Source organism: Uranotaenia lowii, chromosome 1 (genome assembly GCF_029784155.1).
Source record: "Uranotaenia lowii strain MFRU-FL chromosome 1, ASM2978415v1, whole genome shotgun sequence".
Classification (NCBI taxonomy): Eukaryota; Metazoa; Arthropoda; class Insecta; order Diptera; family Culicidae; genus Uranotaenia; species Uranotaenia lowii.
In genome coordinates this window covers 19,078,187-19,103,186 of record NC_073691.1, presented here as the reverse complement: position 1 = coordinate 19,103,186, position 25,000 = coordinate 19,078,187, and the positions used below count along the sequence as shown (strand labels likewise).

The 25,000-nt window shown below is 36.6% G+C and overlaps 3 protein-coding genes across 3 annotated transcripts in view; all 3 read left to right on the top strand.

Moving 5' to 3' along the window:
* Positions 1-647: 647 nt before the first annotated feature.
* LOC129758245 (vitamin K epoxide reductase complex subunit 1-like protein 1) lies at positions 648-1,216 on the top strand (the record flags this gene model as incomplete). The annotated part of the gene is made up of 1 exon (XM_055755719.1): positions 648-1,216. A coding segment is annotated over one exon (354 nt), but the record flags the coding sequence as incomplete, so codon positions are not given.
* An 8,795-nt stretch (positions 1,217-10,011) lies between these two features.
* LOC129738751 (solute carrier family 35 member E1 homolog) lies at positions 10,012-20,489 on the top strand. Its single transcript, XM_055730010.1, has 4 exons — positions 10,012-11,054; positions 15,461-15,795; positions 15,856-16,095; positions 19,364-20,489. Exons 1-4 carry the CDS (start codon positions 10,727-10,729, stop codon positions 19,685-19,687), a joined length of 1,227 nt encoding a protein of 408 aa, XP_055585985.1. The 5' UTR covers positions 10,012-10,726; the 3' UTR covers positions 19,688-20,489.
* Positions 20,490-21,270: 781 nt separating this feature from the next.
* LOC129749309 (von Willebrand factor A domain-containing protein 8) overlaps positions 21,271-25,000 on the top strand; it is a 7,086-nt gene continuing 3,356 nt past the window's right edge. Inside the window, exons 1-5 of the mRNA XM_055744255.1 lie at positions 21,271-21,400; positions 21,476-21,799; positions 21,864-22,291; positions 22,347-22,511; positions 24,370-25,000. Coding sequence (XP_055600230.1) covers positions 21,589-21,799; positions 21,864-22,291; positions 22,347-22,511; positions 24,370-25,000 — 1,435 coding nt within the window. The 5' untranslated portion in view covers positions 21,271-21,400; positions 21,476-21,588. The remainder of the gene's footprint in view (positions 21,401-21,475; positions 21,800-21,863; positions 22,292-22,346; positions 22,512-24,369) is intronic.

The following is a 25,000-nucleotide window of genomic DNA, read 5'->3' as shown; positions in this document are numbered from 1 at the left end:
CAACCGGTCAACTTTTATTTTATCCACCGCCCACATTAATCGAAAATGAGGAAAATAAACATCGCCACCCCTTCAACATGTTATCAACAGTAATTATCACGTTCCAGTGATTCCGAAAAATAAACATGAGGAAGGGAGTCAAAGAGAAAAAAAGAAACAAATACCTAAACACGCACACGTATCGAAACCATCCATACATCCCACGCGAGAAGTAAAGAAACGTTTCCAAGTGTGTTACTAAACGCCCAAAAAATGAATAAACAGAGGGAAACGAAATCGTAACAACCGAACAAATATGTTTATTAATGTTTCATTAATTAAACCAAACACTTGAGGATGCATTTTGAAGAAAAAAAAACGAAAAACTTAAATTCCTAATTTGTATGAGTTTTTCCCACCGTGTTTGTTACTTCGAAAGCAAATGTCACACGTGTTTAAGTATGTTCATCGGGGCCGAGAGCACTGAAGTAAGACAAATCGTTGTCGACGTTCGCATGTCAGGAGAAAAAATACTTCTAAAAGGTTTAAAGACTAACCTTCACATCGTAATAAAAACTTAAAAAAAAACCCCTCAATTGTCCCTTGAAAATGACCCGACCAATTTCGAAACGTTGGACCAATAAAAATTCTTTCAAAAAAAAATTTTTTTTTCATTTTCAAGCTACGGTCGCGGGTTCGGTTTGGTTGGAACGTTCTTGGGCGAAGATTCCCCGTTAAATCTCCCAAACGGTTTCTACGGCATCTTCTACTACTTCCTGGTGGCCGGGCTCTCCTTCAGCGACAGCATCCGGATCAATCGTCTCAACAGCTACCTGATCGGCCTATCGAACATCATGTCCCTATACCTGGCCTATCTTCTTTACTTCGTGCTGGAGGATCTGTGCATCGTTTGCGTCACCACCTACGGCGTCAATCTTATCAGTCTTATCCTAGCCCGCCAGAAGGTGCAGCACATGGTGCGTGAAGACCAAGTCCTCAAAGCGATGACCAAGGATCGTTGAACAACGAAAAAATCCGTACACAAAAAAAACATCACTAGCTTTATAGCACAAACAAAAAAAAATGTTGAAAAAAAAAGTATTTATTTTACACCGAATATTGTGCGATTTGTTCCCTGTTGAATACCGTTTACTACTTGATACTTGAATTTCTTCTACACACGCCAAATAACGAAACCAAACTGTTGTGATACATTAAATGTGTTTTAAGTATTGAACCAGTGGAGTTTTTATTAGATTGAGCATTTCCGAACGAAGCCATGTTTTTTCGGTTCATTTCGGTTCAAAACTGTGAGGTAAGTTAAGGGAACAACATTTTAGAATTTGGAATAATATGTCTAGCGTTGAATTACCAAAAAAAACAACACCAGCTTGGCACATTGTTCTGTTGTTTCTTTCCAACACGTGCTGAGAAAAGTATTGGTATCCTCCTTCATTATTCTCTATTGGTTCTACGTGAATTCCGAAAAAAATGCGTAAAACCTTACGAATTCTAGGACCGCAGCGGGTTATGAAGAGGAATTTTAAGGAAATGAATACTCGGTGCTTCGACTTTGGGAGGACGTCAGAAAATAGATTTTAAACGCCATTTTGAAATGCAAGATGGCGGCTTCCACCTAACTTCAAAATGCTTTAAATGACCGAAAATCGCGTGAAACACCCACAAAATGGGTAATAGGTGGAAGGGATCAATTAGTAAAAGTCGAATTTCGCTATCTTATGCTTTGATACGCCATCTCGAAAGCCAATATGGCGGCTTTCGCTAAATTTTAAAATATTGTAAATGACTGAAAACCGTATAAAAAAAACTAACAAAACTATGACCAAAATATAACAAAGTAATGAAAAAAGTATGACGATATTATGAAAAAAAAAATCGAAACTCTGACAAAACTATGATAAAATAATGTTATATTTTTATAAATGACAAATATGTGAGAAAAATATAGTAAAAACTTGATAAATTTGACAATAAAATGACAAAGCCATGACCAAAATATACAAAAAAATAAATAAAAATATAAACGATGACAGTATTTTGACAAAAAATTAACAACAATGACAAAACTTGGAAAAAAAACTTTGACAAAAATTTGAAAACTTTATGGAAAAAATAAGAAATGTGATTAAAATATGACAACTATAATAGCAAATGAAAAAAGGGCAAATATGAAAAAAAAATTCAATAAAATGACAGAAGTCTGACAATAACGTGACAAAAATATTACAAATCAAGGAATATTTAAAGAAGGTAGTGGCAAGGCGGCCCTGCTCTAGTATTAGTACAGACGGTGTCACAATCACGAAAAATCTATTAATTTACTTGGAAATTTGTCTTTTTCGGTGATAATTCGAAACATTTTCTGGAAATTTTGCATTTTTAAAACATGTTATTCTAGAAGGATTCTTCCTTTTCAAAATCGATACAAAAAAAGTTGGATTTTCGAGTAATTTTTACATAAATTAACCATCGAAGTTCGAAAAAAATGGTGGATTTTTCCTACTCAAATTTGCAAAACTTTTAAAAATTAGTTCAAAGTCTTCCATGAAAATGTTCAAGTCAGTGCAGTTTAAGATCCTTATTACAATGACGTAATCAACACACAAATTTATATACAAAACCACAATTATTTATTAGCACATTAGTAAATCGTGTTAACAGTCATTAATTGATGTTAATTTTTCTGAATATGGTAAACCGGTTGGATAAAATCATGGCAATCAGTTGAACACTCAATAACTACCAGCTAGACTTTTTAAACGCTGAATTTTTCTTCATTTTTACACGTTTTAGCTTCAAGATGATACGGCATTCATTAATAAAATAAGAAAAAAAAATACATAATGCAATCTTCAAAGGCCTTACAACACAATACAAATGAAATCGGAATTCATTTTTGTTCTCAAACTTGTTTTACTTGACAATTTCTGCATTTGCATATAAATTTTCGATACATTCGTTTTGGTGACGTCACAAAAAAAGTCCAAAATGGCTCTCGGCACTCCTTGATTACAAATGTAATAAAGATTTTTGTCAATTTTTTTCATTGTTTGTATTTTGTCATATAGTTCTGTCAGATTTTTGTCATTTGATTGTCAAATTTTTTTTCATAGCTTTGACTTTTTTTGGTTCGATTAAGTCGTTCAACATCTTCTCTTCATTCGCACACTGCCCGTAGACCACTATTTCATCTATTCGGATAGTCTCAGCTCCGTTGAGGCGATTCGATCAATGAAACTGATGAAGCGCTCTTCCCATTTTTTGCTGGAAATTTCAGGGATATTGGGCGCTTTGATCGAAAATTCGTACAGGATTACCTTAGCTTGTATCCCGTCTCATTGTCTTATTCAAGGCAATGAGAATGCGGACTCATTGGCTAAGGTGGGCGCGTTACAAGGTGAAATATTTGAGAGGATAATAACTTACAATGAATACTTTTCAATACCTCGCACTTTAGCGATTAACGCTTGGTAGTCTAGCTGGGATAATGGCACAAAGGGACGTTGGATCCATACGATTATCCCTAAGGTTCCGACGAAGGCATGGTTTAAGCATTTCAACATGAGTCGCGATTTCATTCGCATGATTTCTCGGCTCATGTCAAATCACTGCCGGCTTGACGCGCACTTGTTTCGTATTAATCTCGCTGCAACCAATGTTTGCGTTTGTGGGGATGGCTACCACGACATCGATCATGTTGTATGGACGTGTGAAAGGTATGGTCAAACGAGGGCTTGGCTACTGGATACCCTTAGGGCCCGAGGTAGATTACCTGGTGTTCCAATTCGAGACATTTTGGCAAACTTAGATTTTGGATATTTGTTCCCAATTTACAAATATCTCGAGCTGTCTGACTTGGTCGTTTAGTCCGCTTACCCACGTAAACTCTCCCCTTGTGTGTTCTTCATTTAATGTCTGTTTTGTTTATTTATTAATACCACCTCTCATCCAACGGGTTCGACACATTCCTGAAGAAGGCTGGCCAGAAGATCGGAAACCGATACCGAACGGTAGCTACCGAAACCACAGCTACAGGAGGCCACCACCGGACCCTAATGGAAACTGATATTGGAAAATAACCCCTAAAAACCCCTTCCTTTTCCCTTGTTTAAAGTTTTTTTTTCTAACTGTTGAGTCGCCGCGATTATTACGGCCCCCTTTCCTACTAACCTAGTGAAACGAATACACTCGGCACATTGAAACTTTGTAAAAGTAAAAGGCCTTTAATAAACTAGTTTTAAATAAAAAAAAAAATATCTTCTCTACATGTCATTTACGACTTTTATCAACGATGCAGGTGGCTGAAAATTACTGAAAAACTTATCCGGTACTATATCTCATCGATCTCATTCCTTATAATTTTGTAAGAACTTTGTCATATTCCACTAAACCATGTAGCTTATTTTTGTCATTTTAATGTCAAATTTTTGCCATATTTTTATCACCTTTGTTATATTTTTTTTTGTTATTATGTCATGTCTGTAAAAATTTTTGCAAGTATTTCTAGAGTTTGTTTTGATTAGGTCGTATGAGCCACCTGACGTGTTTTGAGAAAATCGTTATTGAAGTTTCGAATTACGTTTTAAATTCTCACTTTTTGGGTGTTGCCCGAATCCTTCTGAGAATTTGGAATCCAACATAAAAATGGGCTGAGAACATTCCTATGCACTTAAATTGAATGTAAGTTAAGTCCTCACCTGTGAAAACGTACTTACGACCTAAAGCATTTCTGACTGGGCGCATACGGCGTTTTGCCAAACGATAAGCACCAATAAGTTCGATTGAAAAAACTTGTTCTCCTTACCTGAAAAATCTGCTAAATTATTCTCAGGTACCTCAAGAAACGTATACACACCCCAATCTGATCGAACAGTACGCGAAAGTAACTGGTCCAAGGTATCCGGAATTGTATAGCTAAATGGCATTGTCACCTTAGTCACATAGGGAACTAGCAGGGTTTTTTTTTTCTGGTCCGCACCCGTGACTGTTCAAGGTAGTCGGAATGGTATCCCTTATTTTCAGTTATTCCGGCTGACTGTAATGAAAACAAAAACTTTTTTCTAGCACGGTCAAAAGTAAAGCTTATTGTACTTACCCCACAACTAATTTAAACCATTTATTCTGTAAAGCATGGCTCTAATCACTCCCGCAGACAGTTGTTCTCAATATTGCATTTTTTACGTTAACTTCGCGGCGAAAGCAAAACGACGCAAAAACCAACTTGTCGAATTGTTTTTTGGGTCCTTTTGCATACACGGCAAAACAGGGTGCCGTAAATAGTCGCAAAAACCAAAATGCACTCAGAAAAAAGAAATTAATTATACGTCCAAAATTCCAATCAGTTTATTAAAGTTATTAATTAATCAATTGAAACCAAGTTTCGACAGAACATAGAATACATGTTTATCAAACGTTTGCAGCCAATAACTCAATTTTGTTTACATTGGTTCATACGACCTAATCAAAACAAACTCTAGATTTATAGTTTATCAGGAAAAATTGATTTAGGAGACCATAAATTCTTAAAATATTTGAAATTGTAGCAAAAAACACTTGGGTTGTAAAAATGAAGCAATTTTTATGTTGATTGCACTCTGAGTGTCCATATATCGTTGGTACAGATTTTTGGCAAAAAAGTGCAGATGAAAAAGATTTTTTGCTCAAAAACATAGATTCAACCCACTGTACGAGAGAACGGAGACGCCCACGCTCATTTTCATTTAACCATTCTTGAATGAAAAATAACCATTTTCAGGTTTTTACCGCAGAACTGCCAATATGGTTATTTTTCATCAATATTTTAAGGAACAATTTTAACCATATTCCTAGTTTTCGGGTATTAACCGAAAAAAGAATGAAAATTTAACCTCAATCGAAAAACAGAACCGAAAAAACATTGTTTGTCTCCTCAATCGATCTTGCTTAAAATCAAATGTTTCCAATATTTTATAATTTCCTGTAGACTTTCGTAACAGTTATTCCCAAAAGACTACACTGGTGCAATTATTAGGTAGGTGGACATTTTTAAACATTAGCAGTGAACTATAAAAACTAAATTTATTTTCAGGAATCGGATAATCTCACCGAATATTTCGTTACCGTGAATGAAGAAAACAAGTCCCAGCCAATGCAGGACTCCGCTCGATGGAATCTGGCGCGACAACTGGCAAGACAGCAAGCTGCCGGATTCGAATCATGCGACAGACATAATCGAAACTTATGGCCATCGAATGTCGGTCGCTCAACAGCACCGACAACTTGAATGATCCCAGACGGCCAATATCTTCCTTCCGACTTAGCCTGGAGGAAAAAGGCAGCGGAGCGGATCATGTATCGCTGGGTAATGGTTCACCGCTCGGCTTTAGTTCCGGATCCGATCGACATATTGCGGACATATTGGCCGGACCGCACGGCAAAGTGTCTGTACAGTTTGGCGACTATGAGTGACGGGCAACTTTCGTCCCGGGCTTCTACACTGGAAAGTGAATTCTTTGTCTCAAGTCCGGATCTTAACACGGGCGATACGATTTTCCTGAAGCTATCTGAAGAATGTCAGTTTTGAACATAGAACCATGCGTGGCCTGGGATAACTCTACGTACGAATCTTGAACTCCTGAGGAAACTAAGTGCATGGTAACTAGAAATTGTTGTTTGCACTGCAGTCAATGTAATTTCTATTTTTAATTCCAGGTTTTCTCGTACTGATCTGGACGATATCCACCTAGTTATATAATCAAAATTTAATATGGGCTGGACCTGTTCAAGGTTTAGCGAAAAATATTCATGCCGCACAAGATTTGCTACAGAATTTTAAGCTATACGGTAAAACCATACGATTCTAGGCCCATTAGTGAGCAACCGATGCTTCTTGTCGCGTAAGATTTAAATTTCATGAAAAACATTGAAATGTAACAATAGAGTGATGAACATAATTCTGACAATAAACAAAGCATTCCGAAATCAAAAGTTCTTTCTGACTATCCCAGATGAAATTTTCATCAAATAAAAAATGCTTCTTGAATTTCAATAAAAAATAACCATTTTCCAACTTCTTCGTCATATTCAATACGGTTGAAAAATAACCATATTTCTACTTCTCCCCGAAAAGTCATTTTATGGGTTCTCATGAAGAACTCATAAAATGGCATTTCCCGGGAGAAGGTCAAATATGGTTATTTTTGAAACATAAATGGTTTAATAGTTTCTAGCGTGCCGCACGCAGGAGGTGCGCTCTCAACTCATAATGAGAATATCAAAACAGAGAAAGGCATGACAAAATTTTTAAAGCAAAATTTTTAATATTTGCTTTAAAATTTCTATAATGCTAATAGCCGCCTTTTGAATATGGAATCTTAAAAAAAAAAGTTTTAAATAAATAGGTACCATCAAGACGCCATTCACCGCCCAGACACCATTTACCGCCCAAAATCACCCTTTTGTGTGTATTTTGAAAAAACTGGGATGTTTTCTCCAAATATAAGACCTGTGTTCTGTGTCGGCATCATTGTTTGACCATTTCACTGAAAAAACATCACTCAATTATGCTAACTATAGCCAGAAATAAAATATTTGGTTTTTCGTTTCCGGTCAAATTATTGAATTCGACGCCTGTTAGCGAACTAAGCATTACTGTACTCCTAGGGCAAAGAGGGTTTTTGTTTACTAGATAGTACCTATTGGACCTAAAATCGACTTGAAACGATAGTTTTATTTTCGTAGAATAGATTTGCATCAAAAAATTTTCGATTTTTTCAATAGTTGTTGTTTTTTGAAGCGTTTAGTGATGGGCGGTAATTGGTGTATAAAAAAAAGTGTGGGTTCCTAATGACCGGTCACGCACAATTTCTTTGTTTTTAACGCATGTATTGTGTCAAATGTGTAAATTGTAAGAAGCATTTAGTTTGATTATGTTAGAAAATGATGTTTTATCGCTGAAAATAACCGGTTACTTGAGGTTGTTTGCCGGGAATCATCATTTTGTCAGTCAACGCACTTTGTTAAAATTTGTACTAAATTTGCGGAAAAAATTTCACAAAATGTATTCTCTAAAGAGCCAAAATATGGTTTTGACAGCTCGTTGTATGGAAAATACTAAAAAGAACAGTTTCCGTGTTGTTCAGATAGTTTTTCCTTAACAAAACATTATCGATACCCGAAAAAGTCGAGTGGGCGGTAATAGGGCCAGTTGAACACCCAAAAGTTTAGTTAATTATTTCGAAAAGCGTACATTTTTCGCATTCCACTAATTTTTTTATTTAAAGTAGAGCAGTTTTGGGATGTATTGGAAAAGAAAGCGAATAAAAATCTGCCGTCGTTTTTTTATTACACATGTTTGAAGTTGAAAAACCGCTTAACTGGGCGGTGAATGGCGTCTTGATGGTACTTACGTTCCGAAGTTCCGAGGACATAATCTCAACATTTTCATCGTATTTTTCCTCTCTCGCTTCAGAATCTCACATAACCACCCCCACCCACTGCACTCTCACGTCTTCACTTTCCTTTTTCTCGCATTCACGGCGAAAGAAACGCATCACGGAGAGGATAGGCACAACTCTCTCAACTCTCATCTTTTTTAACCGCACGCGACATTTCCGGCAGAAATTTAAATTTTTTCGTCGAACACAATTTCACTTCGATATCACTTGCCCCAACCCAAATGGAAAATTTTTCGAATATCAAACTAAAGCGCTACTCCACAAAAACACTTTCTCCAGCCTAACAACGAAATTTTCACAAAGCGAACCAATTTTCTTTCACTTTTTTCCACTCACGACGTGCACGCCACGCAAACAACAAATATGGCGACTCCGCCGCTGCATTCGAAAATTTTCAAACGTTTCGAACTCTGGATGAGCGGATCGTTCACGAAAAACGCCACAAATTTCCAAAGTCAAGTGGTAGGCAAGCTTAACATAGCTAAAAAAATTAATATTCTGTAAAGTTTTCGACCTTTAAAAAATTCATAAGCTGGTAGGCATATTTATTCATTAAGAAAAATTGTTCTTTTTCGAAAATAATAATGTTTTTTATAATATAAAAATAGTATCCCTGAATATCAACAGGATTATCTGGGGAAGAGTTGTTGCTATTTTTCCGGACAAAATTTGTTATCTCAAATATTATTTCCAACCTTGGGTTAAATCATTCTAAAGGATGAAAATCTCGGAATAAAATTATTTTCAGCCGCATATTTTTCAAATGGAACCGAGCTTGTATTTATAATTCAACATTCGTTTATTTATGTAGTGTGACTGTCACCAAAATGAAATTGAAAATTTAAAAATATTGTCAAATTTCTTGTTCTTATTCGAACAAAGGTGCTGTTGATCACCAGAATAAAAGATTTCCAACTGCCATTTCAAGTAAAAACATATACCGTATTTTTTTTCACCTGGAGGCAAACTAGAGGCAACCTAGGTTCGCTCTAACTGCTGTCATCGTGCTCATTTATTGCTCGAGAGGCAACCTAGGTTCGCTCGAAAATCGAACGGAGTCGCCCTGAGAAGAAAGTCAGTTTTGCGAGAAGTTCACCAATACTCTCAACGTTGTTGTCAAAACATTAAACAGCTGTTTTGGGCTGAAAGCAAAACAGTTGAAATAATGAACGGGAAAATGATTATTGCAGTGATTTTGAACCTCTCAGCCAAGCAAAATCGTACTATCTGCTGTCCAGTGCAATCCGGATACGAAAACAGGCAATCCGGATGTGAAGAACCGAATGAAGAAATCCAGAAGGGAGAACAAAATGACAGCTGCATGTAAACATTGCGCTCGTTCTCACGCACACCTACTTATGGAATAACTCGAAACCCGAAAGACGCTTTTTTATTCTGACGGTTCCAGAGCCAAATCCGGAATCAAAAAAAAATACGCCAATAGAAAATTCGGCTTTTATAAAACTGTTCGAAAAACGTGCGCACCAATATCAGATGTATAACAATTTCAATAAACGACGTCGAATTTTGACGCATTTATGACAGTACGCCTCGTCGCGACGTCGACGTCGTGTCAAACTCATCAGCTGAACGGATCCCGATTTGAATCGAATATCAACAACACCGACTGATAGGATTTTTTCGCTTTTAAAATTCTTCAATGGAAGGCAACCAGTGAAAGGGTGCAGCCAAGAAATAGTATACGGTGGTTGTTGTGTAAAGAACGCAAGGCCAAAACAGCGAGTGTCTCGCCTCAAGTATCGAACCACAATCACAAATTCTGGCAGACACAGTCAAGTCGAACAATCAGTGTATTTTTTCTTTCGTTGCAATATAATTCTTTCTGTCTGTGTACACGTATCGATGATGATGGTGATGGGATTTTTAGCAAAAGTGACTTCGTGGAATGTTTAGCTCGCTCGATGGCAGCAGCAAGTGGAATTTGAGTTTGGTGCGGTCGCGAAGCTTTGTTTCTCCGTTTATCGATATGAAATCTTGTGTTTAGAAATGGGTACGATTGTTGAAGAAATTCGCTCCAAGATGTTTACAAACAGTAGTGCGTCGAAAGGGTTTTGCCCATTTTGAGTATCAAATTTCTTTCCGAGCACCGCGGAAAAGCGTCCTTCGTCGAGTGTTTTTGTTTATCGTCGTGGAAAATTGTCGACGTAAGAGTTTTTCCACCGCATCTGCCCTCCTCCGGGTGATTGTGCCATTGATTCTGTTTTCCTACGCTTAAAAATCGTGAAATAAGTTCCCTCTGGATCAGTGAAACTCCCCTCTGAAAAAAAAAAATGGGAACCGATCGGACCGTAACGCGACAGGCCCTGACCACGGTCTTCCTGTGCATAATGTGGTACATCGTATCGAGCAGCAATAACGTCATCGGGAAGATGATACTGAGCGAGTTCCCGTATCCGATGACGGTGACGATGGTGCAGCTGACCAGCATTACCCTGTACAGTGGACCGTTCTTCAATCTGTGGGGGGTCCGGAAGTACGTGGACATTAGCTGGCGGTACTACTTCAAATTTATCGTGCCCCTGGCCCTGGGGAAGTTCCTTGCCTCCGTTACCTCGCACATCTCCATCTGGAAGGTTCCGGTTTCGTACGCCCACACCGGTAAGTTCTGGACCAGCTCTTAAATTCAGACCTTGAATTCAGATTGTAGATTTTAGATTCTGAATTCAAATTTCAGATGCAGACTTCAAACTCAGATTTGGATTTCGGGTTGAAATTACAGATTCAGGTCCAGATTTCAAATTTCGAATCTAATTCAGATCTAGATTTAAATCACAAATTTAGATTTCAGATTCAGATTTAAATGATCAAATTGACTTACAAAAGTAACTAAAATTGTAAATATAAAAAAAAACATCTTTATATCCTTATTATAAAAGCGACAAAAAGATTGAAATTGTAAATCAGAGACTGCAAAAGTTACAAAAATGATGAAAATGAAAAAGTGTACATAATGGAAAAAAAATGAAAATGATACTTAGAACAGTAATGACATATAACAAAAATAACAGAATTAACAAATACAAACAGTAAATAATTATGAAAGTTCCCAAAATATTTAAAAAACCAAATCACAGGAAAGATAAAAGATAAAAATCACAATATCAAAGTAAAATTACAAAAAATGAACTATACAAAAACGATAATAGAATAAAAAAATATTAAAGATTACAAAAAAAACGTTTACAAACTTGACAAAAATATAACAAAGTTTAAAAAAAAGGATCAAAGTGCCAAAAATGACAGATTTTCAAAATTGCCAAAATTATTAAAACTTAACTAAAACGATAAAAATTACAGAAATGACTATATAACATACCTATATGTTAATTTTTTGTTATTTTTGTTTCTTTCTTAATATTGTGTTTGTTTCATTTTGGTCATTTTTTTTTGTTATTTTGTAAGTTTTTAAATTTTGGTCATTTTGGTGTTTTTTCATTAAATTTTGTTTTTATTTTTGTTCATTTTTTGATTTTTTTAAAATTTTTATAATTATAACTATAAAAATTTTAAAAAAATATCAAAAAACTAACAAAAATAAAAACAAAATCAATAATTAATTATAATTATAAAAATAAAAAAAAATAAAAAAAATGAACAAAAATAAAAACTAAATTTAATGAAAAAAAACACCAAAATGACCAAAATTTAAAAAATAACAAAATAAAAATGACCAAAATGACAAAAACTTTAAAATTAAGAAAAAAAATTAAAAATGACCACAATGACCGAAATGAAAAAAATGACCAAAATTTTTGAAATTACAAAATTTAACAAAAACAGCGCGAATGACAATAAAAACAAAAATAATCAAACTAGCAAAAACTACAAAAAATACCACATTGACAAAAAACGACTACACGAAAAAATAATTACCAAAATAAAAAATAAGCAAAAATTCAAAATCACGAAAATGATAAAAATGGCAACAATGACAAAAATGATAAAAATTGCCGAAATAACAAGAATATAAAAAAGTTTTTAAAAAAAATTTTGACAAAAATATAGAACAAAAACGGACAAAAACAGTAAAAATTATAAAAATGACAGTATTTTAAAAAAAACCAACAAAAAAATCATAAATTTTTAAAAATTTTGGAATTGAAAAATGAGATTATAGACAAAAAGGACAAAAACGAGAAAAACACAAAAATAAAGGTACACATAATCAAAAAAATATTTTAAAAAATTACAAAAATTTCAAAAATTGAAATAATGACTAAAATTGACAGTAATTACAAAAATAAAAAAAAATGAAATGAAACAAAAAAAAAAATACAAAAACGTAAAAAAATCGAGAAATGACAAAACTGACAAAAATTGCAAAAATGACTAAACAAACAAAATTTACAAAAAATGACATAACTGTAAAAAACGACCAAAACGATAAAAGAAATACAAAAATGATAAAAATTGCAAAAATAACACAAGTGACCAAAAATGACAGATATTTCAAAATGACTAAAATGATCAAATTCACGAAAATTAACAATACAGAATTATAAAAATTTGTAAAAAAAAAATCAAAAATAACAAAATTAAATAAAAAAGCACCAAAATGACAAAAAATTAAAAAAATACAAAAAATACAAAAAGGTCAACTATGACAACAAAGAAACAAAAATCAAAAATGGCAAAAATGAAAAAAAAAATTAATATTAAGAAAAAAAAACAAAAATGGCCAATTTTTTTTTAAATTACAAATTTTACAAAAATGGCGAAGACGATAATAAAAACAAATGTGAACAAACTTCCAAAAAAAATAACAAATACTGCTTTGTCAAAACCAATAAAAAAAACGAAAAATTTATCAAAATTAAAATTACGACATTACAAAATTAAATGTCAAAAATGACAAAAATTGCCAAAATTACAAGAATAATAAAACCTGAAGAAAAATTATGGCAGAAATTAAGAACAAAAAACCTTACAAAAACATTAAAAATTACAAAAATGGAACCTAATAATAAACAAAAACAAAAAAATCTTAAACGACAAAAATTAAGAAAATTAGAAAAAAAAAACGAAAACTGGAAAAACAAAAAATGAGAAAAATGGCATTAAAGGACAAAAACACAAAAATAAAAGTACACATATTCAAAATAAATTTAAAAAAAAATTCAAAAATAATAAAATTACTTAAATCGACACAAATTGACAAAAATTTAAAAAAAATGATAAAATTAACGAAATGACAAAAGTAACAAAAAGACACTAAAATTAGTTTGAAATTACAGAAATAAAAAACGGTAAAAATGACGAAAATAAAAATAAAATGACAAAAACGTCAAAAATTCCAGAATTGACGATACTGACAAAAAGCACGAAAATAACAAAAATTACGAAAATTGACGTGAGTTCAAATATGACAAAAACTATAAAAATGACAAAACTTTTGAAAATGATTAAAACGATAAAAATGAAAAAAAAATACAAAAATTTTCAAAAATGACTTGAAATGACAAAAATATAAAAAAACAGTAAAAATGACAAAATTGACGAAAATTACAAAAAAGGCACAGTAAAAAATAAAAATCAAAACTAATATAAATTGCGTAAATGAAAAAAAGAGAAAAATATGACAAAAATGGAAAATATATAAAAAAAAATTACAATAAATTTAAAAAAGGATAAAATATCAAAAAATCCATAAATGAAAAAAATGCAAAAATTACAAAAGTGACCAAAATAACAAAAATTACTAAACGGCAGAAATGACATGGCCAAAATGACCAACATGAAGAAAATTTAAAAAAATTACCAAAATTACCGAAATGTCAGCAATTAAAAAAAATCAAAAAAACAAATTGACAAAAATGTAAAAATGGCAAAAAACACCAAATTGACAAAAAGAAAAGTGAAGGCTGGAATGAAATTGAGATTTCAGATTAAAACATTGGATAAATCGTTTAAAAAAACGACAAAAAATGATACATGTGCCCACAATAAGATTTGCTAAACAAAAAACATGTTTGTACAACTGCTCAAACCTACATTTCTAAAGTAAACGTGAAACGTATAGGAAAAAAATGAACAATTTAATTAGGTACCATCTGTGTCAACACCAAGCTTGAAGGCAAATTTGTTGAATAGAAGCTGGTGATCCAAAAAATTGGTTAGCCAGAAAATGAATCATTGAAAACTTTTGGAGGAACTTATCCGATTTCATTTTAATTTAGAAAAAATGTTGACCTTCCCCAAGAACAAATCTTAACAGATTGACCACCCTAAATCGAAGGTCATTCGGTTTAAAAATCACGTGCCACATTAAAGTCTAAAAGTAGTACCGCACGTCACGCCCCAAATCAGCAAACAGCATACAACTCTAACTACTAAGCTACTATACCTACTCCAGTGTTCAGTTGCCGTAAATTGCCAAAAACCAGTTTTATGCAACCGCAACAGACTGACTGCGGTCAACTTGAGTCAGTTTAGGTTTTTTTTCTTCTGATGTTGAAGCAGCGGTCTTCAGTGTTATGACCAGCAGCACCATTACGAAGTTTGAAGTAGAAGTAGTAGTTGATAATTGCACCCCCTTCTTAAGATTCTTTTTTCAAGGGGCCATAACGTTCATACACTTAGAGCGGGTCTTGAGTTTTTTTAAACCTTACACTTGGAATGGAAGCAGGCAGAGGGAGAAACGAAAATGGACAGGTTGGTTGGTTTGGCTGGTGGAAATTTGTAAAGATATCGAAAGTGGTGGGTAACTCTCGATTGAATCATAAACCGACGATTTTGACCCGCGACGCAACTTTAATGACACCACCGTGGATTTATTTTCGGGGCTAGGGTGGTTTGCGTTTGTAAATTTTGATAATTTAAATTTGTAAAAATATGTTACAAACACGTTCCTTGAACGTGACATCATTCGAGGGCGCCCGATTTAACTTTTTATAATTTCTTATCGTTACTTCCGCGGCATTGAGCGTGCCCCATACATTGTTGTGATAACAGCCCTTCCAATTAGTCTAAACAATAAACTCTCCTTATCTTACTTTTGTTTCCAGTGAAAGCAACGATGCCGCTGTTTACGGTGATCCTGTCCCGGGTCATCATGCGGGAACGGCAAACCCGTTCGGTGTACCTGAGCCTGGTGCCGATCATCGTCGGGGTCGGAATCGCCACCATGACTGAGCTATCGTTCGACAGTGTCGGCCTGGTGAGTGCCCTGCTCGCCACCATGGGCTTCTCGCTGCAGAACATCTTCTCCAAGAAGGTCCTCAAGGAGACGAGCGTGCACCACCTCCGGTTGCTGCACATCCTCGGCCGATTGGCCCTGTTCATGTTCCTTCCCCTATGGATCTACTTCGATCTGTTTTCCGTTATGAAACACCCCGCGATCGTGAGTCCCTAACACATTAATTTAAAAAACTTTCTTAATCCAAATCCTTCCACTTTTTAGGCCCAAGCAGACTATCGGATCATAGCGCTACTCTTCACGGATGGGGTCCTAAACTGGTTGCAGAACATCCTGGCCTTCAGTGTGCTCTCGTTGGTAACCCCGCTAACCTATGCCGTGGCATCGGCCAGCAAACGGATCTTCGTGATAGCCATTTCGTTGTTCATCCTCGGCAATCCCGTTACCTGGATGAACATCTTTGGCATGCTGATCGCCATCATCGGGGTGCTGTGCTACAATCGGGTAAGTTATTTACTACAAGTGGCATCTTTGAAAAATGTCTGCGCTACGATGTTAGCAATCGCTAGTACAACTGACCTTTCCAGTATCCACCTATTGATGGGATACAATGTGATTAAAGTTTATAGTGTAGATTCTGGCTATGTGATGAATGAACCCGAGAGGCTTAAAATCCCAAATAAAACAACAAAGTGTAGATTCTGGTCCAGTCCACTACTGAGACTCCATAGCACAGACTAGAAGACACGCAGAAGGAAGAAAACAGAAAGCTGTCTTCTTGTGTAGATCAACAAGGCGATTGTTAAGATATTTACAACTAGCCGGAAGACGATCCCGGTTAGAACAGCCTAAAACCTCTAAGAACGAATTTATAGGCTCCAAATCAGGATAACAAAAACAGAAGAACGATCTCAAGAAATAAAGAATCGGAATGATCAAGAAAACCGTTACAGTCTCGCAATGACACTTAGGACAACCTTAAAAGCCGATAAAAAGGCGATCACGAAATATTGAGCTAAAATCTCTAGAGTCTGCTTAGAACGGTCCTAAAACGCAGAAATAAGTTGTCGCGAAATTTGACTGCAATCCTGGATTAAAAAGTAACTAAATTTGCCAAAACAATGGCCCAGAGTCACCCAAGTCACTCTATTCCAGCAGTCGGTTTAGGTGAGGAACGTCACTTCGGATGAACTTTGTGAGTTCTTACCCTATTCTCGAAGTCACCGTGGGTGAGAATCGTCGCATTCGGGTGACGATTTTAGGTGACAATTGTCGGTACCTTTTCAGGTGGCGACGAGATAGAAATTCAATGAAAAAATTATGAAACAGGGAATAATTTGGCTCTAAAAGTTCAACAACATTAAATTATGACCATTTTAAAAACAATTTTCACAATCGATGAAGATTGTCGGTACCTTTTCAGGTGGTGACATTTAACAGAAAATTTATGTACATGGGAATGAACGGCTCTAAATCGTTAATTGAATGATAAAGAATGATAGTTTTGGAAAGATGGAAGCAAATATGTATGATTTTTTTTTTTTGCAAAATCCGGCTTATTTCCGTTCTTGGGTCATGGTCTTTTCTTATCGGAAAGTTTCGTTTGGTCGGTCGGTAGTTTGGGGATGTGGAAGGAAGCGATGCCTTCTAAGATACATACAAGAGGTTTCGATCGGGTTCTATAATAAAAAAAAAATCGGCTGAAGGCTTTTTCGACGGAATACCACGACTTTCCTGTGGCGCAGCCTCGAAGATGGCGAAATCATGTTGTAAGTTCTTGTTCAGTTTTAAGATTGCGACCACTTTTCCAAATCTAAAAATAACAATAAAATCCATTAGTAAAGAATCAGTACGCCACAATCAACTAACTGTTCGGATCGGCAATTTCCGGCTTTCCACGGTGGTAACCTCGGTTGGGGAAAATATATAAACCAGCACATTAGGAGCCGTCGGCATCTGATTTTTTTTCGGCAATAATACCTAGATCCGAACCCAGCTTTGATGAGCGAAATTTCTACTAACGTCGCATAAATCGTCCGTTAATCATCCTCAAGCAGCTTGCTGTGACCGTACAATCCGATGATGGCCATTTTCGAACCTAAATTCTAACCCGTTACACAAAAAACTAATTCGGAAAATCCGAAGCGAGAGCAAAATCAAAACAGCACCAGCTAAATTCTACCATTTTGACAGATGTGTTCATTCGGCCACTCACCTAGAATGAATCTCTGTCACTTTACCCACATCGACTCCGGGAATAAGGTGACAAATCTCACGGTGACTCCGAGGTGAGGTGGCAATCATCACGTCACGCGCGGCGCAGAACAAGTGCCGAGGAGTGGTCGAAAATCCGGTCCTGTAAGTCCTGCTATCAACTAAAAGGTTAGGGATGCCTACAAACAGAAACCTTCGGCTTCCGATCGGAATGTGGCTAGAAAAGTCGGGATCTCGACGTCTAACGTGATCGTACTAAAGAGCGACTTGGGCTCAAGACGTACCGGAAGCAGAAAAAACCTTAAAGGAACCCAAATCAAGCCGCTTTTGTCAAACCAAGAGCTCGGAAACTGTATGATTCAATATTTTGCAAAAGTTCTGGGTGCATCATCATTACGTATGTGAAATTGGATTATAAAACCCTTCTCTGTGAGGAAAGATAAGGATATTTCCGAAACGGAAAAGGCCATTTTTACCGATAAAATCGGGAACAAGGTAATGGTATAGCAGGCAATTTGCGAGTGCGGCAAAATATCTAGCCCGTACGTTACATCAGAAACAATGAACACCCAGAACTATGTCAAGGAATGCCTCCAGAAGCGTTTATTGCCGATGATCAAGCAGCATGATGGACCGGATCCGTCATATTTTGGCATCATTTCATTACGCCAAAGATACACTAGGGTGGTACAAAAGCCAAAACGTCTGTTTTGTGCCAAAAAAAACATGAATGCGTCAAATTGCCCCGAAGCACGGCCAATCGAGACTTTTTGGGCTTTGACCAAAGCGAAGCTACCAAAATACATAAAACCAGCTGATGACATCGGAAAATTAAAAATAAAAAGGATTAGCCAAAAGTGGTGAAAATGATGGGTAATGCAACTCTGCAGAAGCTTATGAGTCATGTTCGAGGAAAAGTGCGAAGTTTGGCTATGATTAAAGATTTCCATCAAATAAAAGTAGAGTGTTGGGTAGGACACAAATAACGAAACAGTTTGCCAAATGAAATTTAATAATACTTTTTTTTTAATTGTTGTGAAAGTATGCTTATAATTTCTGGAACAGTCTATAGAGCTGCGATGAGTCCGTCGCCAGGGGATCAACCTGATCGGATGTTACCGGAATGGATGGAAATTGCAGAACCTACACGTGCGTCTTTTTTATTAGGTGTTAAATGCAGCTGACGTACATGTGCTTCCGAAGAATCCTTTCATCATTGCTAGATCCGTCAAACGATATGAAAAGTTTTTTTTTCGGATTTCGGACCATTTACTTGCTATTCGAACCAAACTCGGACCGATTTTTCAATCAGGGTACTGATAAGTTTCATGAATCGAAACTGTGCTACGTCCCAGTCGGATGTGTTCCAGATATTGGTTCGTTTTCGAAAAATCGGACCCATTTTCTTGCTCAAGAATTTTAAGAAAAACATACAATACACGCTCAAATAAAACTCCTTTAGTTAAGTTTATAAGCACAGGCTGCGACGTACATAATCAATTAAAAACTATTTTAAGAAGTAAAAGATAAATTAATCAATACAAACCGTTTCTTGCAGGCCAAATTCTTCTCCCGGATGCAGCAACCCAAGGAAACGATCCTGCCGTATTCGCTGAACAACAACATCAAGTACAGCCCGCTGCGGGACGAAAGCTCCCATTTGCTACAATCAAACGGATCTTCCCTCAACGGGAAGGTCTACAAAAATGGCTCTTCACCATCAATGGCCAACGGGGGTAGCAGCATAATGATGGCCTCCGATTACTTCCGGAAGGATGACAGGAGCGGGACGAATTTGTTGCTGAGCAATAGTAGCAACAACGACAACGGCAATGGAACGTTACTGAGCGCCGCAAATGGAAGCAAACTGCTGTTCGTGTAGTTGCGGAAAAGCAATAGTTACATACTACGATTGTTGTTTCTATAAGTTTTTCTTTCTGTTCGTTTAATGTTTTTTAGGACAATGGCGTTGAACCATTTCTATATAGGATTCCTTTCATCAATTTTGTACAGTTGTAAAGTGTGTTTGCATGTGTTCGAGGAGATCGACACTGGCCGATGATTTATGGATAATTTGATAAACGTAAAAGACAGTAAGGAAACGTACTACAACGCAAAATAACAACAAACAAAAAGTTGTGTTGTTTTAAAAAAAGGTGCAATCATGGCTTTCAGGCTCTTCGAGAGCTGTAAAAAGTCTGATGATATAGAGAACGGAAGGGCGATAAAACCAGCGTCTGAAAATTTAGTAAACTGATCTATAGAAATAACTATTTATTTTGTTCTTCTCTAAAAAGGAAGAATTAGGAGATGCAATTATTTTCATTTAAACCTCGTGATGCTATGAAAACAATAACTGGACAACAGCACAGCGACTTAGATCTAACAAAACTATATATTTTTCTTGCAATAGAATTTCGCTTGCGACATTACAGAAATATACGGGCCAAAAGAGCGGCAGTTTTCAAAACTGACGGAAGCTATACAGTATTTGCTTAATGAGTATAAAGCGCAGTGAGGACAGTGATCGAGAGAGCCAACAATACAGTTTATTTGAAGTTGAAACGGGAAAAAACACCACGCCTGGACAAACTATTCTTCTAACCCAATAATAAATCTCTGCGTGTATAAAGTTAGCATTTTTGCCCTCAATAAAAGCCAAGATTTATTTTTTATCATCATTATTGTTGTCGATTGTTAATGAATCCGAAACTTATGGTTATTTTAAGAATTTATCACACACGACTTCTCAGTCAACGTTCATCCATAGAGTGGAGGTTTTGGCCGAAAGATCTCCAGGGATTAAGTTATGCGAACATCTCACGTCACTCGACTTGTGGAAAGGATCCGATCGGGATTGTAGAAAAAATACGGGAGCAAAACCAGGAACCAGGAAGGAAAAGTCAATTTCAAAACGTGATATTTCCCTCAATACACTTACAGACATACAACTTTATGAACTTTTAAACTTTCAATTTATGTTCTGAATTCTAAAATTCAAATTTCGAATATGATATTTCCTATTCAGAGTTCAATTCAGTATAACTGAAATAGCAAACAATTCAGTACGGAATTGAGAATTTAGCATTCGGATTAAGGGATCTTGCATCGGAAATCAAATTTAAGAAACCAACAATAACGAAATTTCATTTTGAAATTAATTTTTTGCAGAATCAAAAGTGGCTGATTTGATTGATATTATAAAACATTATTTAGGTTTAATGATGAACAGTTAGAGTTACTTTTTAATTTTCTTTCAAAAAAATCGTCCTTGATAATATTCTAAGCTAAAATAGATCGAATATTCTCTCCAATTGAAATCATTATTTCGTTCCAGCTATCCGAAACCTTCCGAACTGGGGGTGTATAACAGTTTTCCTAGCTGTTCGCAGAGACACTTTCATCGATTCACCTTGTAGAAAATCCAAACCAAAACAAATGTGCGCGGAAATTTACGTGCAATCATCAACGGCAGCAGCATAATCATCAGTTGGTTGGTGATTGAAATTCGCTGCGTACAGCAGCTGATAACGCAGAAGTCGCTGACAACACGAGGAAATCGGTGTAGAAATTTTACCCAAATCCCTCCAATCAGGTGAGTTTCAATTTCAGGAGAGTTCTTTCAACGAATAAAGTAACGCAAATCTCAATTATTTTTACCCGAATTTAGATCAAGCTCAGAGGAGTGCAATCTTCTTAATTGGGTAAATCACCGACCCAATTGGACTTTGATCTGCATACGCAACATCTCCCTTCCTAGGCGTAAGTTTTAAGTTGATTGCAATGCTACCGCGTAACGTGCAAACTGTCCGCCGACTGGACGTGCTGAAACGGATTCTAACCAGTGGCAGCTCCGTGGGATCCCAGCGGGGAAGCTATTTGCAGTGGAACCGATTCGCTAGTAGCAGTAGCAGTTCAGCTACAATCAAAATCGATGACGTCGAAAAGGTGATCGTCCCCCCGCAGCAACCGGAACTGGTTCCCAATGGCTATGGTACAACATTCGATTATTTCTCTCTGGAAATTGTTTTTTTTTTATAATTATACATCTATTTTAGTCAACGTCCTGGAATCCGGAGAAGCTCAGCTGTCGCAAACGCGACTACATCACCTGCGGTGGATGCTGCAGAAGGACAATCTCGGTCAGGATATGATTCTGCTGGGGCGCCCGGGAAACTTGAGGCGTAACCTGATCATGCAGTACTCGGAGCTGACCCGTCGGGAGGTTGAGTACATTCTGCTGAATCGGGACACCACCGAAAGCGATCTGAAGCAGCGCCGAGAGATTCAGGACGGTACGGCCAGCTACTACAACCAGAGTGCGGTACGGGCCGCCACCGAGGGACGCATTCTGGTTATCGAGGGGGTGGAGAAAACCGAACGCAATGTGCTGCCAATTTTGAACAATCTTCTGGAGAATCGGGAAATGCATCTGGAGGACGGGAGGTTTCTGATTTCGGCCAAGAACTACGACAGCCTGTTGGAGGTTTAAGTTTTGAATTCTTTTAACAACGGAATTTTTATTGAATTTTAAATTTTAGCGCTTTAGCAAAAGTCAACTGGATAGTTGGGGTTTGGTGCGAGTTTCCGAGGATTTCCGAGTGATTGCGTTGGGCCTGCCGGTGCCAAAGTATCGAGGATCGCCGCTGGATCCACCTTTGCGATCGCGCTTCCAAGCCCGCGACGTTAGCGATCTGCCCTATTTGGTGAGCAACCACAAGTTTCAATTTTACTTTTTTCTCAGCTTTTCAGTATACATCTATCGAGTTGAGCGGCAGTCTAGATTGGACCTGACTAGGGTTCAATACTGGGAGTTGACCAATAACTTCCTGAAAAAAATCGTCATTGAAACTGAAAAGCAGAAAAATCAATACTTCCAGGAACTTTGAAAATGCAATCAAACAAATATTCAGATTGCCAATAATGTACTGGAGATATTTGCCAAAAAGTGTTGATATCCTGAAGCTTCTTTCAGAAAGTGTCATAAAAAAGACAAAAAGATTTCATTATAGATCAAGTTCGTTCGAGAGGCATTCTGAAGCTAAATCTGCGAAAGTTACTCTACAATCTAATAAACAAAACCTGATCCGAGAGTGAGCATAATATCAAGTGATGAAATGATAAATTTCTATATGGAGTATTAGCTCATGGACATGTAAGGAAATAACATGACAACATTCTATGCTTAGTACCTATAAGCTCATGGTCAACTACAGAAGTTAAACGACAAATTCCCAAATCCAGTATAAGCTCATGGTCAAGAACAGAAGTCTTATGACAAAATCCTAAACCGAGTATAAGTTCACGGTCAAGTACAGAAGTTAAACGACAAAATCTTGAACCGAGTATGAGCTCATGATCAAGTACAGAAGTCTAATGACAAAATCCTGAACCGAGTATAAGCTAATGGTCAAGTACTGATGTTTAATGACAAAATTATGAACCGGATATGAGCTCAGGGGCAAATAAAAAAATTAAACGAATGGAGTACAAGCTCATGGTCCGGAAGTTTAAACTCAAGTGACGACAATCCTGAATCGAGTTAAAGCTCATGGTCAAGTACAGAAATTCAATGACAAAATCCTTAACCGAGTATCAGTCCTTGGTCAAGTACAGAAGTTAAACGACAAAATCTTGAACTGAGTAGGAGCTCATGATCAAGTACAGGAGTCTAATGACAAAATCCTGAACCGAGTATAAGCTCATGATCAAGTACAGAAGTCTAATGACAAAATCCTGAACCGAGTATAAGCTCATGGTCAAGTACAGATGTTTAATGACAACATTATGAATCAAATATGAGCTCATGGTCAAGTACAGAAATTAAATGAAAAAATCCTGAACCGAGCATAAGCTCATAATCAAGTACAGATGTTGAACGACAAAATCGTGAACCGAGTATAAGCTCATGGTTGAGTACAAACGTTTATGACAAAATTATGAATCAAATATGAGCTCATGGTCATGTACAGATGTTAAATGACAAAATCCTGAATCGAGTAAAAACTCATAGTCAAGTACAGAAGTTGAATGACAAAATCCTGAATGGAGTAAAAACTCATAGTCAAGAACAGAAGTTAAATGACAACATTATGAATCGAATATGAACTCATGGTCAAGTAAAAAACTAAACGAATGGAGTATAAGCTCATGGTCATCAACAGATGTCAAATGACAAAATCTTGAACCAAGTTTAAGCTCAAGATGAAGTGAAAATATTAAATGACAACATTTTGAAGAAGTGAATGAGAACTAGAAAGACCGAAATCCCTAACTGAGAATGGGACTGTGATCGAGTCAAGGATATTGAACCTAGTATAACCTCATGGTCGAGTAAATAATTGAAATGACAGTCCTGAAACGAGTACAAGCTCATGATCAAGTAACCAAATTGAATGACACTAAACCGAGAACAGTTTAGCGGAGTGGCGTCTATAATTAAAGTTCAAGTTTTCGACAAAAATGCATGCTCGAAAAGACAATTTTTTGTAAGATAATTTAATCTCAATAAATTTTTCAAATGCTAAGTTTTCAAATAATCAAACCCGTCAACTCCGTCCACAGGACATCATGACCGAACTGAAGCAACTGTCCGACAACCAGAACCCCGATTTACTCACCAAACTAACTTCGTTCGGATTCGGAGTGCTTTCGTCTGCCTCAGCTCTCCCAGATTTCCCTATCGACAACCTGCGCTACGCGGGAACGCTAATCCGAAACAATCCGGACCTGAGCGAGTTCGTACTGCTCTCGAAGCTGTATCCCTATCCGGTGTTTTTGGAGAAAGAGGGGATCGGTCTAGTTCGGAGTTTGATGGAATCTTTACAGATCACCCCGGATAAGGTTCCGTCGACGGAAATTTTAAGTGTTGAACCCAGTGGTGAAGCTCAACTGACGGTAAACCTCAAGGTCAACGGAAAAACTGTGAGCTACACAATGCAGAAGGGTAAATCGGATACGCCAATGGTTTCAACAAACTACAAAAAGACGAATTACCAGCAGAATTTGCTCGGAGATTTGATACAAACCATAGCCGTGGCGGATGTTTGTTTGGTGGGACCGAAGGGGTGCGGCAAATCGATAGTGATGAACGAATTGTGCAATCTGCTGGGTCAACAGGTGGAAACTATGGTCCTGTATCAAGACATGACGGCGCGGGATTTGATACAGAAGCGCACCACCAAGCTGAATGGGG